Source organism: Bubalus kerabau, chromosome 11 (assembly GCF_029407905.1).
Source record: "Bubalus kerabau isolate K-KA32 ecotype Philippines breed swamp buffalo chromosome 11, PCC_UOA_SB_1v2, whole genome shotgun sequence".
Lineage (NCBI taxonomy): Eukaryota > Metazoa > Chordata > Mammalia > Artiodactyla > Bovidae > Bubalus > Bubalus kerabau.
The window spans coordinates 47,634,690-47,646,729 of NC_073634.1; the positions used below are offsets into that span (position 1 = coordinate 47,634,690).

A 12,040-nucleotide genomic window follows, 5' to 3' on the forward strand; every position below is an offset into this window, starting at 1 on the left:
TTTCCAGATCACAGGACCAACCACAGAAGCAAGCCAACCTGGCTGCAGCCATCGTGAAGCAAATACAGAGCATCTGACAGAGACCACAACTTGGTCCTTGACAGAACAAGTAACACATGGGGCAGTGTGACCGCAGCTAGAAGGCCCCAAGAGCAACGACTACCGCCACAAAGCTAAATCCACACACACTGACTACATCACTCAGTAAACAGGAGCAGGTGTTCTGTAAGAATACACCTTGACTTGCCTTTATGATATGTCACCACCAGTAGCTTCCTGGCAACTATTTACCCGTCCTGCAAAGACTATACAAGGCACACATTACATATAAAGCCTTTAAGTGCTCCAGGAATCGTGAGCGAGTTCCTGACCTTTAAGAACACAGACTGAAATTAAGGATAATCTCTGGATAATGTGATGATGTAAAGCAAAATAGAAATGTTCAACAGAAATAAAAAGGCGGTGGGGACCCACATGGACTAACGGTCATAGCCAGGTTACATTTGCATGGGACAAGGAAGGCTTGTGGGGACAGCAGACACTGGAGACGGAGAAGGACTCCAAAAGGTGCTCACGGGGTGGGAAGGTGAGGGCACAGCGAATGAATGACAAGGCTGTGGAAAAGCAGGCGCCATGTTTCCGAAGAGGAAGGGCCACTGCACCCCAGAGGTGAGGAGGGTGAGTGAGGAGCCAGACGGGCCCTGCAGACGGGCAGGGCTGGGACTGCAACACATGGCAGAGTGAGCTGGCTAACAGTTTTGCGTGGATACTTTCTCACGTGTCCCCACTCTCCTCCCCGTCCAGCCACAGCCCCGAGCTCAGGCCTCAGGGCCCCTGCCGCCCGGGGTGCCTGCATTTCCCAGACCCCACAATGGGCTGAATCATCACAAAGGCCCAAGTCCACTCTGTGTTCAGGTCCCTCCTGAACTGGATCAAGGAGATCTTCCACGCATACTTGACTTCTCCCTCACAGGTCAAGCCTTTTCCTCCAACTTGTAAAGACTTAAAGACTTCCACACTACATTACTCCTTTTCACTTTTGCTCCTAAATATGGCTGCAGAAAGGACTGCCCTGTCCCAATTTCCTCTTTCTCTCCAAATCCTAAGACTTCACACAAGCCCCAACCCCCAACCATTCACCCACAGAAGCTTCTCCCTCTGCACTCTTGACACCCACTGCCTGGACCTCTCGTGTCTGTGCTGACTCACCAGCGAGAGGTGCTGGCTTTCTTAATCAAGCAGCTCTTTTAAAGTTTTCCCAAGACCTGAGCCTCTTTTTCAGCTAGATGGCTAACTCAAAGTCAAATGTCTGCAAGTGTTTGTGACCTGGAGCCCTGCTACCCAGCATGCACAAGAACACAGCTCGAAGATGGGTGCGTGCACAGGGAAGGGCCCAGAGAAACCAAGCACAGAGAGTATTTGAAAACTCTGTTAATTATTTAAGAATGAAAAAAAACCCATGGCTCAAAGAAGAGATTTAAAGAAAATTAAAAACATCTCAAGCTGAATTAAAATGAAAACACAATGTATCTGCTTGTTAGCTGAAGGACTGCCTAAAGGACACTCACAGCTCTAGTGCTTACGCTGGAAATTATTCCACAGATAAAATGGAACAGAATCACCTCCGAAAGATTCCATGGGCATTACAACCATCCTGCTCTGCTGACAACAGAACCCCTGAGAAATGTTTACAGGACTGAATGTACACAAGGGCACAGTGGGTAGTCTTACAGCCCCGCTCTTTAGTCCCCAGTCACGGTCCCTACTGTGAGGATGACTGGGCTGCCAAGGGCTGGTCAAGGAAACCATCAGCATTGGCCCCCACCCCCATCCCCCACTTCTGCTGAAGACAGTGACCATGAGGCACAGTGGGTTCTGTTTTACTCACTCATTTCTTCTTGCAGGGTCTCTTGTTTCTGTTTTTGGATTTTTATTTCCTGCTCCAAATCTTCTATCTTGCTGTTTTTATTAGATAACTTCTGATTCAGCTCTCTCATCAAGCGCTCATAATCAGCAATTTCCATGTTCATTAGAGTGGTCTGCTGGGCATCCTGCACAGGTTTCAATGAGAGGTCCATATGACAGTGGATGAGCTAACTCTGTCTAGGAATTTCTGAAAGGATCAAGGATCGCAGCACACCTGCTCTAGGATTCTTTTCTGTAGCATAGAAACTTCACGTTAATGAACATGCTGGGGTACTTCCTAGATTGTAATTTCATAAAATAGACTACTTTTGTAAATAGTTTAACTTTCTCAGTTTCATTGTATAATTTTCATTAACTACAACTGGTCTACTCTTATTTATAAAATATTCCTATTTTAAGCAGCTCTTATAGTACCTTTATTTTTGCTCCCATTGTTGGAAGAGCAGAGAAAAATTCACCAAAGTTCTCGGCGTAATATAAACTTCAGTTTCTAACATTAACTAAAATTTTCATGTGTCACAGAATAATCATGTACAAAGAATAAGACAGCAAACCAAGCCTATATTCTTCCAGAGAGATGGGCACTGGATAACTAAGTTAAATTTTCCATATTCTGAGGCAAATAATTTATAAAGGAGTACTTCAGTATCACAAATAACCTCGTTTTTGAAATTTTACTTTTCAGGGTCTACATGATGGTGAAAAATTGAAAGCATTTCCTCTAAAGTCAGGAACAAGACAAGGGTGCCCACTTTCACCATTTACTATTCAACATAGTTTTGGAAGTTTTGGCCATAGCAATCAGAACAGAAAAAGAAATAAAAGGAATCCAAATTGGAAAAGAAGAAGTAAAGCTCTCACTGTTTGCAGATGACATGATCCTGTACATAGAAAACCCTAAAGACTCCACCAGAAAATCACTAGAACTAATCAATGACTATAGTAAAGCTGCAGGATATAAAATCAACACACAGAAATCCCTTGCATTCCTATACACTAATAATGAGAAAACAGAAAGAGAAATTAAGGAAACAATTCCATTCGCCATTGCAACGGAAAGAATAAAATACTTAGGAATATATCTACCTAAAGAAACTAAAGACCTATATATAGAAAACTATAAAACACTGGTGAAAGAAATCAAAGAGGACACTAACAGATGGAGAAATATACCATGTTCATGGATTGGAAGAATCAATATAGTGAAAATGAGTATACTACCCAAAGCAATCTATAGATTCAATGCAATCCCTATCAAGCTACCAACAGCATTCTTCACAGAGCTAGAACAAATAATTTCACAATTTGTATGGAAATACAAAAAACCTCGAATAGCCAAAGGGATCTTGAGAAAGAAGAATGGAACTGGAGGAATCAACCTACTTGACTTCAGGCTCTACTACAAAGCCACAGTTCTCAAGACAGTATGGTACTGGCACAAAGACAGAAATATAGATCAATGGAACAAAATAGAAAGCCCAGAGATAAATCCACGCACATATGGACACCTTATCTTTGACAAAGGAGGCAAGAATATACAATGGATTAAAGACAATCTCTTTAACAAGTGGTGCTGGGAAATCTGGTCAACCACTTGTAAAAGAATGAAACTAGAACACTTTCTAACACCATACACAAAAATAAACTCAAAATGGATTAAAGATCTAAATGTAAGACCAGAAACTATAAAACTCCTAGAGGAGAACATAGGCAAAACACTCTCTGACATACATCACAGCAGGATCCTCTATGACCCACCTCCCAGAATATTGGAAATAAAAGCAAAAATAAACAAATGGGACCTAATTAACCTTAAAAGCTTCTGCACATCAAAGGAAACTGTAAGCAAGGTAAAAAGACAGCCTTCACAATGGGAGAAGATAATAGCAAATGAAGCAACTGACAAACAACTAATCTCGAGAATATACAAGCAACTCCTACAGCTCAACTCCAGAAAAATAAATGACCCAATCAAAAAATGGGCCAAAGAACTAAATAGACATTTCTCCAAAGAAGACATACAGATGGCTAACAAACACATGAAAAGATGCTCAACATCACTCATTATCAGAGAAATGCAATCAAAACCACTATGAGGTACCATTTCACACCAGTCAGAATGGCTGCGATCCAAAAGTCTACAAGTAATAAATGCTGGAGAGGGTGTGGAGAAAAGGGAACCCTCTTACACTGTTGGTGGGAATGCAAACTAGTACAGCCACTATGGAGAACAGTGTGGAGATTCCTTAAAAAACTGGAAATAGACCTGCCTTATGATCCAGCAATTCCACTGCTGGGCATACACACTGAGGAAACCAGAAGGGAAAGAGACACGTGTACCCCACTGTTCATCGCAGCACTGTTTATAATAGCCAGGACATGGAAGCAACCTAGATGTCCATCAGCAGATGAATGGATAAGAAAGCTATGGTACATATACACAATGGAGTATTACTCAGCCATTAAAAAGAATACATTTGAATCAGTTCTAATGAGGTGGATGAAACTGGAGCCTATTATACAGAGTGAAGTAAGCCAGAAAGAAAAACACCAATACAGTATACTAACGCATATATACGGAATTTAGAAAGATGGTAACAATAACCCTGTGTACGAGACAGCAAAAGAGACACTGATGTATAGAACAGTCTTATGGACTCTGTGGGAGAGGGAGAGGGTGGGAAGATTTGGGAGAATGGCATTGAAACATGTAAAATATCATGTATGAAACGAGTTGCCAGTCCAGGTTCGATGCACGATATAGGATGCTTGGGGCTGGTGCACTGGGACGACCCAGAGGGATGGAATGGGGAGGGAGGAGGGAGGAGGGTTCAGGATGGGGAACACATGTATACCTGTGGCGGATTCATTTTGATATTTGGCAAAACTAATACAGTTATGTAAAGTTTAAAAATAAAATAAAATTAATTAAAAAAAAAAAAAAGAGAACATTGCTATTCTAAGTCTAGTGTTTCATTTTAGCTTTCTGAAAGTGAAAGTCACTCAGTTGTGTTCGACTCCTTATGACCCCATTGACTATACAGTCTGTAGAATTCTCTAGGCCAGAATACTGGAGTGGGTAGCCGTTTCCTTCTCCAGGGGATCTTCCCAACCCAGGGATGGAATGCATGTCACCCGCATTTCAGGCAGATTCTTTACCTTTCTAACCAGCTCTAATTCTTGCATGGTTTTCTGAAGCTGTTTCCTTTCCTTTTGAAGCTGTAGCTGAAGTTCTTCTAGTTCATTTACAGAACTGGCATGCTCCTAAAATTAAAAATAGAAACACTGGGACCCCTAAGCCAACCAATGTTTAAAAAAAAAAAGCATTCGTCAAGGATTATAAAATAAATCTGACATATAAAGTACAGAGTTTGGAAATCTTTCCATATTTAAAAAATATACACCAAAAAATCATACTGTGGATTCTCAACTTCACAGTTGGAATTAATTAACTTCAATTAATTAACTTTAATTCCACATTAAGGAATTAATAAACTTTGATGATTTAACAAATGCTCCTCATCAGCAAGTCTTTCCTTCACTGAAGTACTGCAATAAAAACACCACTGTGTGAAATGAATTCACCCCACAGAACTGTTTTGACCTTTATTTTCTGTTCTTTCTGAAGTTTTTCAGCTTCCAGCTCTTTGTCTGCCATAGCCTTGGCTTTGTGGACTTCTAGAATCTGTGCTTCCAATAAGCAGGTGTTAGACTGCAGTGTCTCGATACGGGCCAGGAAGTCTTCATTATCTGAGGTTAATTTTTCACACTACAATGACAAATGATTCACTACTGTAAACACACAGAAAATACACACAGGAGAGGAAGAATAAAATGGAACATAATGAGAACACTGGCACAGTATAAAAAAATAAAGTTTTCAGAATCGAGTCCACGAAATAAAAATGCAAAAATCAAGAGTAAGTTTAAAACACAGTCACTGTTGATGTTAATTTGGAAAACATTTCAAGAGACCAGGAGCACTAACAGAGGAAAAGGCAAAAAATGAAAAAAACAAAAAACAAAAAACCTCAGGGGAGCCGAGTTTACAGCTATAAGTAAGACAGGATGGTTGCCAGTTTTCTGGTCATATTCTTCTCTCAACATTGGGAAAAAGAAAATAAAATTAAGTTTCTATGTATTAATTTTAACTTTTTGTGCAAAAAATATTTGAATTGAAATACACTTACTACAATTTTCACATATGAAAGTGTCAGTCACTCAGTCATGTCTGACTCTGTGACCATATGGACTGTAGCCTGCCAGGCTCCTCTGTCCATGGGATTCTCCAGGCAAGAATACTGCAGTATGCCATTCCCTTCTTAGGGGGATCCTCCCAAACCAGGGATTGAACCTGGGTCTCCTGCATTGCAGGTAGATTCTTTACCATCTGAGTCACCATGAATTTACTCAATTTAAAGTTACCTGAAAAGTCAAATTCCTTAATTGTCTTGTAAGGTCTTCTACTTGATGCTCCAAGTTATTGGCACGTTCTTTCTCTGCATCCAACTGCTCTGACTGCTTATCATATTCTGATAAAAGATTCTTCAACAAAAGACAAAAGGACTTAACTTCAGGATATTATCGTACACTCAACTCCTCAGACTGTATGACTGGGCCATCTTAACACAAGCCTTAAGAGTTCATTCTGGAAGCCTGAAATATTTACCTAGATTCAACATTTGACAGACTACCCCATGGCATCATACAATAAAATTAGCATAATCTAGATGACTTTTAGTATGAGGTGGTCTCTTAAAGGCTCGAAGAGGATTTAAAACATATACAATGCAGTATCTCCAAGTTATCTATCTAGTCATCAAAAATAAACTTCTGAAACATGAACATTTAAGCGGGCAGGAGAAAAAGTTTACCCTTGTCACCTGTTACCTCCACCTACAGAGTCTTGCTGAGAACAGGCAAGATGTCCTCCATCTTGGGCCTGGCCCAGATGAAGCAGAGGCACTCAAGGAATATGAGAGGACCCCACACACAGTCTCACACTCTGCAGCAGAACATTCACGATTTTCCAAAGACCCTAAAAATACGTGGCTTTTTCCTTTGATGTTCCTAGTCGGCCCTGCTCAGGAGAGAACCCCAGGACCAACCTCTGTGATCCACACCAGCCAGCAAGGACATCCTCCAATGTGCAGCGAGACTCAACTCTTCCCTGTAGCCTGTGTTTCCTCTCCCCTTTCTGATAAATCCTGTTTTCCCCTTGTTCCTGGTCAACTACTGACTGTTCTTCACAAAAATGCAGCCCTGTACAAAATAACTAACACATGTCTCTGGCTTTCCCCGAAAGTGGCCTCAAGGAATCACACCTGGGCTGTCCTGCATGGACTGTGCCTTTGGAATTGTGCCCAACAACATGACTGTTTCTGACAACAGAGAGGAGCTGACTCTACCTGTGGTCTGATTCTAGGCTCTTTGCTCCACTGCTGTCTGTTCATTCTTTCACCACCACCACTCGCAAATCCTGACTGTTGCAGCTCCATACTAAGTCTAGCAGTAGGGCAGGGCTAATCCTCCCATTCTGTTCTCCCCCAATACTGTGTTGCCCCTTTGAGGTCTGACCTGTATTATCTTTCTTCTTTCTAAAGAACTCTTATTAAATTTTTTTTGGGGGGGAGCTGCACTGGGTCTTCTCTGCTTTGCAGGGGTTTTTCTCTAGTTGTGGCATGGGGGCTACTCTTCCTTGTCGTGCACAGGCTTTTCTTGTTGCAAAGCATGGGCTCTATGGGCAACGGACTCCAGAGTTGTGGAGCATGACCTTAGTTGCTTCTTAACAAGTGGAATCTTCTTGGACCAGGGATTGAACTTGTGTTCCCTCCACTGGCAGGCCGATTCTTATCTACCACACCACCAGGGAAGTCCTAAAGAATTTCTTTTAACATTTATTGACAGGCGTGTCTACTGGCAACAAACGCCCTCCATTTCTAAGAAACTCTATTGCTCCTTCACTTCTAGTGCAAAGCATTCTAGGTTGGTGGGTTTTTTTCTCTCAACACCTTAAGCAATGCATTTTATACTCTTCTGTATGGCTCCTTGTAAGTTTGGTGTAATCCTCTACACATAAGGTGTTTTTTTCTGTGGCTTCTTTCAGGACTTTCATCTTTGATTTTCTGTAATCTGAAAATGACATGCCTCGGTGCACCTCTTCTGGTTGTGCCACGTGTGGTGTTCTCTGAACTTCCTTCCCGGATCTGTACCTTGGCACCTGACATTAAACTGGGTAATCAGTCTTCCCTGTACCAAGTATTTCCGTGTTCTGTTCTCTCTCTTCTCCTATGGCATTCATATTGCACACACGCTATACATTTCTAGCTGCCCCACAGTTCTTGGATGTTCTACATTTTTCCCCCCCTGGTCCTTTGCAATACATATTTTAAAGAAGTAAATTGGTATGCTTGGTCTACCTTTACAGGAAAATAAATTAGATTATATGGTTCTCAAAATGTAAAGAAGCAAGCTCCTAATGACTCATAAAAGACAGATAAACCCATATATAAATTTCAAATAAGCATTTTTTTTTAAATGAATGAGATATCTTTATGTTAAGGATACTAATCCCTTGTCATATTTTCATTTGTTAGTTTTATCTAGTTCAGTCTCTTTCCCCTTGTAACTTAAGTTTAGAAAAGTATTTTGCATCTAGAGATCACATGATCAAGTATTTTAAGTATTTTATTCTAATTTTTAAAAATCACTTTCATTTTTGATGAAACCTCAGAATTCATTTTGGAGAGTGGAACTAGATTTTTCTGAAGCAGTTTTCTGATTCCTCCTTTCCTGGTTTCTCTGTTTTCAGGTTTCACTGGGGCAGCACAGCTTATTTGCTGGAAGAAGAGATCTGGAACCAAATGCTTGAACCTAACCCCTGCTCCACTGGCTTCCTGCTCTGTGACCTGACTCCTTGCTGGTAAACCAGCAACGTTAATAACATGCTTATTACACACGCACATCACGTGTGACAGGATATGTCAAGCACTGAGAAGACTGCCTGGCCTAGTGCTTGTTGTTACACAGGAGTCACCCTACCCACCTTAACTTTCCTACACACTATTTTCTTGTCTGTCTGCTTTTATTGCCACTGGGACTAAAGGCCAAGCTGGCAGAAACTCCACCTACCTGGTTGACCACCGTCTCCCTAGTACTTAGGGCTCAGCCTGGCTTTAGAAATATTTGAATGCATGAAGAAACAAAATGGCATGTTCTTATGTTTTATTTTTACATTTTCCTATAATAGTGTCTCATGTTATTTAGGCTGATGAGCAGTAATACCTCCAAATAGTGTTTCCACTTTTGTGTTAGACATGTCTGCTGCTTCTGCTGCTGCTAAGTCACTTCAGTCATGTTCGACTCTGTGCAACCCCATAGATGGCAGGCCACCAGGCTCCTCTGTGCCTGGGATTCTCCAGGCAAGAACACACATGTCTAACTTTCACATTTCCTTGGCCAGAGGACTATAATCGTAGCCATCTTTGTTTATTACTGATTTTATTAAGAAATCCCAAACAGAAATGGTAGTTTTAAAAGACAATACCTTAAAGGCATATTTAAAGCCTAGCCACTTAAAAGCTTGACACTAGGATGACACATTACACACACACACAAATAGTGCACACCTTTACTAAAACATACAAGGTGATTATGTTATGGACAAGAGTTTTCATTATCAGAGAAATGCAAATCAAAACCACAATGAGGTACCATCTCACGCCAGTCAGAATGGCTGCTATCCAAGTCTACAAACAACAAATGCTGGAGAGGGTGTGGAGAAAAGGGAACCCTCTTACACTGTTGGTGGGAATGCAAACTAGTACAGCCACTATGGAGAACAGTATGGAGATTCCTTAAAAAACTGGAAATAGAACTGCCATATGATCCAGCAACCCCACTGCTGGGCATACACACTGAGGAAACCAGAAGGGAAAGAGACACGTGTACCCCAATGTTCATCGCAGCACTGTTTACAACAGCCAGGACATGGAAGCAACCTAGATGTCCATCAGCAGATGAATGGATAAGAAAGCTGTGGTACATATACACAATGGAATGTTACTCAGACATTAAAAAGAATGTATTTGAGTCAGTTCTAATGAGGTGGATGAAACTGGAGCCTATTATAAAGAGTGAAGTTAAGTCAGAAAGAAAAATACCAATACAGTATACTAACTCATATATATGGAACTTAGAAATATGGTAACGATGACCCTGTATGCGAGACAGCAAAAGAGACACACAGATACAAAGAACAGGCTTTTCGACTCTGTGGAAGAAGGCAAGGGTGGAATGATTTGAGAGAATAGCATTGAAACATATGTATTATCATATGTGAAACAGATCACCAGTCCAGGTTCGATGCATGGGACAGGGTGCTCAGGGCTGGTGCACTGGGACGACCCTGAGGGATGGGATGACAGGGGATGTGGGAGGGGGTTCAGGATGGGGAACATGTGTATACCCATGGCTGAGTCATGTTAATGAATGGCAAAAACCACTACAATATTGTAAAGTAATGAGCCTCCAATTAAAATAAATAAACTAAAAAAAAGTTTTATATTTCAAGTACATTTCTTACTTACAAGTTACAAATGTAACTTGTTATTAATGTAACTATTTTTACCTTATAGTTTTCAGCTCCTTGAATGAGATCTCTCATGGAAGTAGACAACTGATCCCTTTCTGAGCGAACAGATTCAAGTTCTTCCTGGAGCGTCTGGGCCTATTTTAAATATATGATAGTTTATTAAAGCACAGAAAAACTTGTTTTCTAAAAGGTAAGGTTCACAAATCTTGCATTTTTTAAGTCAACTTACTTCTTTCCTGCTAGAATCTAGTTCTTTCTTTGCTTTCACAGCAACTAGTTTTAACTTATTTATTTTCTCCTCTTTCTCTTTGGCTTCTTTTTCCAAGTATCCTAAAAACATAAAATGAAAGAATTATACATAAACTCAAATGAAAACTAGGGAAAATATTAGAATTACTCCTTTAGTCCTAGAAATGGAATTTTAATCTAGTACACAAAATATACAATTTGAAATTAAAATAAATAGCAAAGTATCTATTTTTAAGTAAAAGCTTAATTATGCATTTTCTAAGCAAGGCAAACAATGAACAGAATTCTCATTTTCTTCGGTCTTCCAGAACAGCCCATCTCCTCAGTGTCCATACATGAGAGGCCATCTGGACTCCTGCACAGCAGAGGACCTCCTGGAAATGCAGGTATGCTGGGCTTCTGGTGGTGACAGCCAATCAGGATGAAGCAGAGATGTCAGACGCTCTTCACCGTTCATGATCCACAGGTGCCTCTCGTGGGTGGGTCTGATTTTTCCAGCTGGACTTCAGTATGTCCAGTGTGACTCTCCCTTATCCTCTCTGGCCGTCTCCCTGATGTAAATCCACGCTCCAGATCTCACTTCTTGTATCTCTGATGGGCTTCGGTAATGATCTGAACTCCTTCACTTGCTGATTCACTGAGTTGTGCCTTTGTTCACCACTGCCTTCCTCGGCTGTGACAGGGGCACCGTCTATGTGTGTAACACAGGCCAACTCTTCCACTTCTGTGTCTCACCCCACACCCCCTCACCTACTCGGGCCATCAGTGCACAATTCTCCTCTCTCTTGTGCAGCAAAACCCACTCTCTAATGGATTCATCCCAACAGTCAACAGACATGCAACAAGAAAAATGTCACTAAGAGCTTAAGGTCAGGAACAAAGAGTGGAAGCAGCCGAGGAGGAGAGGGGAGGGAAGACATGAGAAGATAGGTGAGACCTCATTCACTCTCTCTCTCTCTCACACACACACACACAAATCCACACCACCCCTCTGGACTCTGTCCCATCTCTTCCTTTTGAGCACGGTCTATGTCTGTTCTCACATTTCTCTCCCCCATTTTCTCCTTGAATCCGTTCCAGTCATTCTCTTGCATACCATGGCAACTGTTATCAAGTTACCAATGACCTTGATGCTGCTTAGCTCAGGCTGGGCCTGAATACTAAAGTAGCCTTTCTTCCCTCAACACTTCCTCCAAATGCACTTCACTGGTCTTAGCTTCCAAGACATCTTATGCTCTGGGTATTTCTAACCCTCCAGCTATTTCTTTTCAC

At 41.3% G+C, this 12,040-nt stretch overlaps 1 protein-coding gene across 2 annotated transcripts in view; it reads right to left on the minus strand.

Moving 5' to 3' along the window:
- GCC2 (GRIP and coiled-coil domain containing 2) overlaps positions 1–12,040 on the minus strand; it is a 128,192-nt gene that overhangs the window by 11,654 nt on the left and 104,498 nt on the right. For both annotated transcript variants that reach the window (XM_055540249.1, XM_055540247.1), the window contains 6 exons: positions 10,749–10,849; positions 10,556–10,654; positions 6,352–6,471; positions 5,531–5,695; positions 5,086–5,190; positions 1,889–2,051 (listed from right to left, as the gene is read on the minus strand). In XM_055540249.1, the coding sequence (XP_055396224.1) occupies positions 1,889–2,051; positions 5,086–5,190; positions 5,531–5,695; positions 6,352–6,471; positions 10,556–10,654; positions 10,749–10,849 (753 nt within the window). The remainder of the gene's footprint in view (positions 1–1,888; positions 2,052–5,085; positions 5,191–5,530; positions 5,696–6,351; positions 6,472–10,555; positions 10,655–10,748; positions 10,850–12,040) is intronic.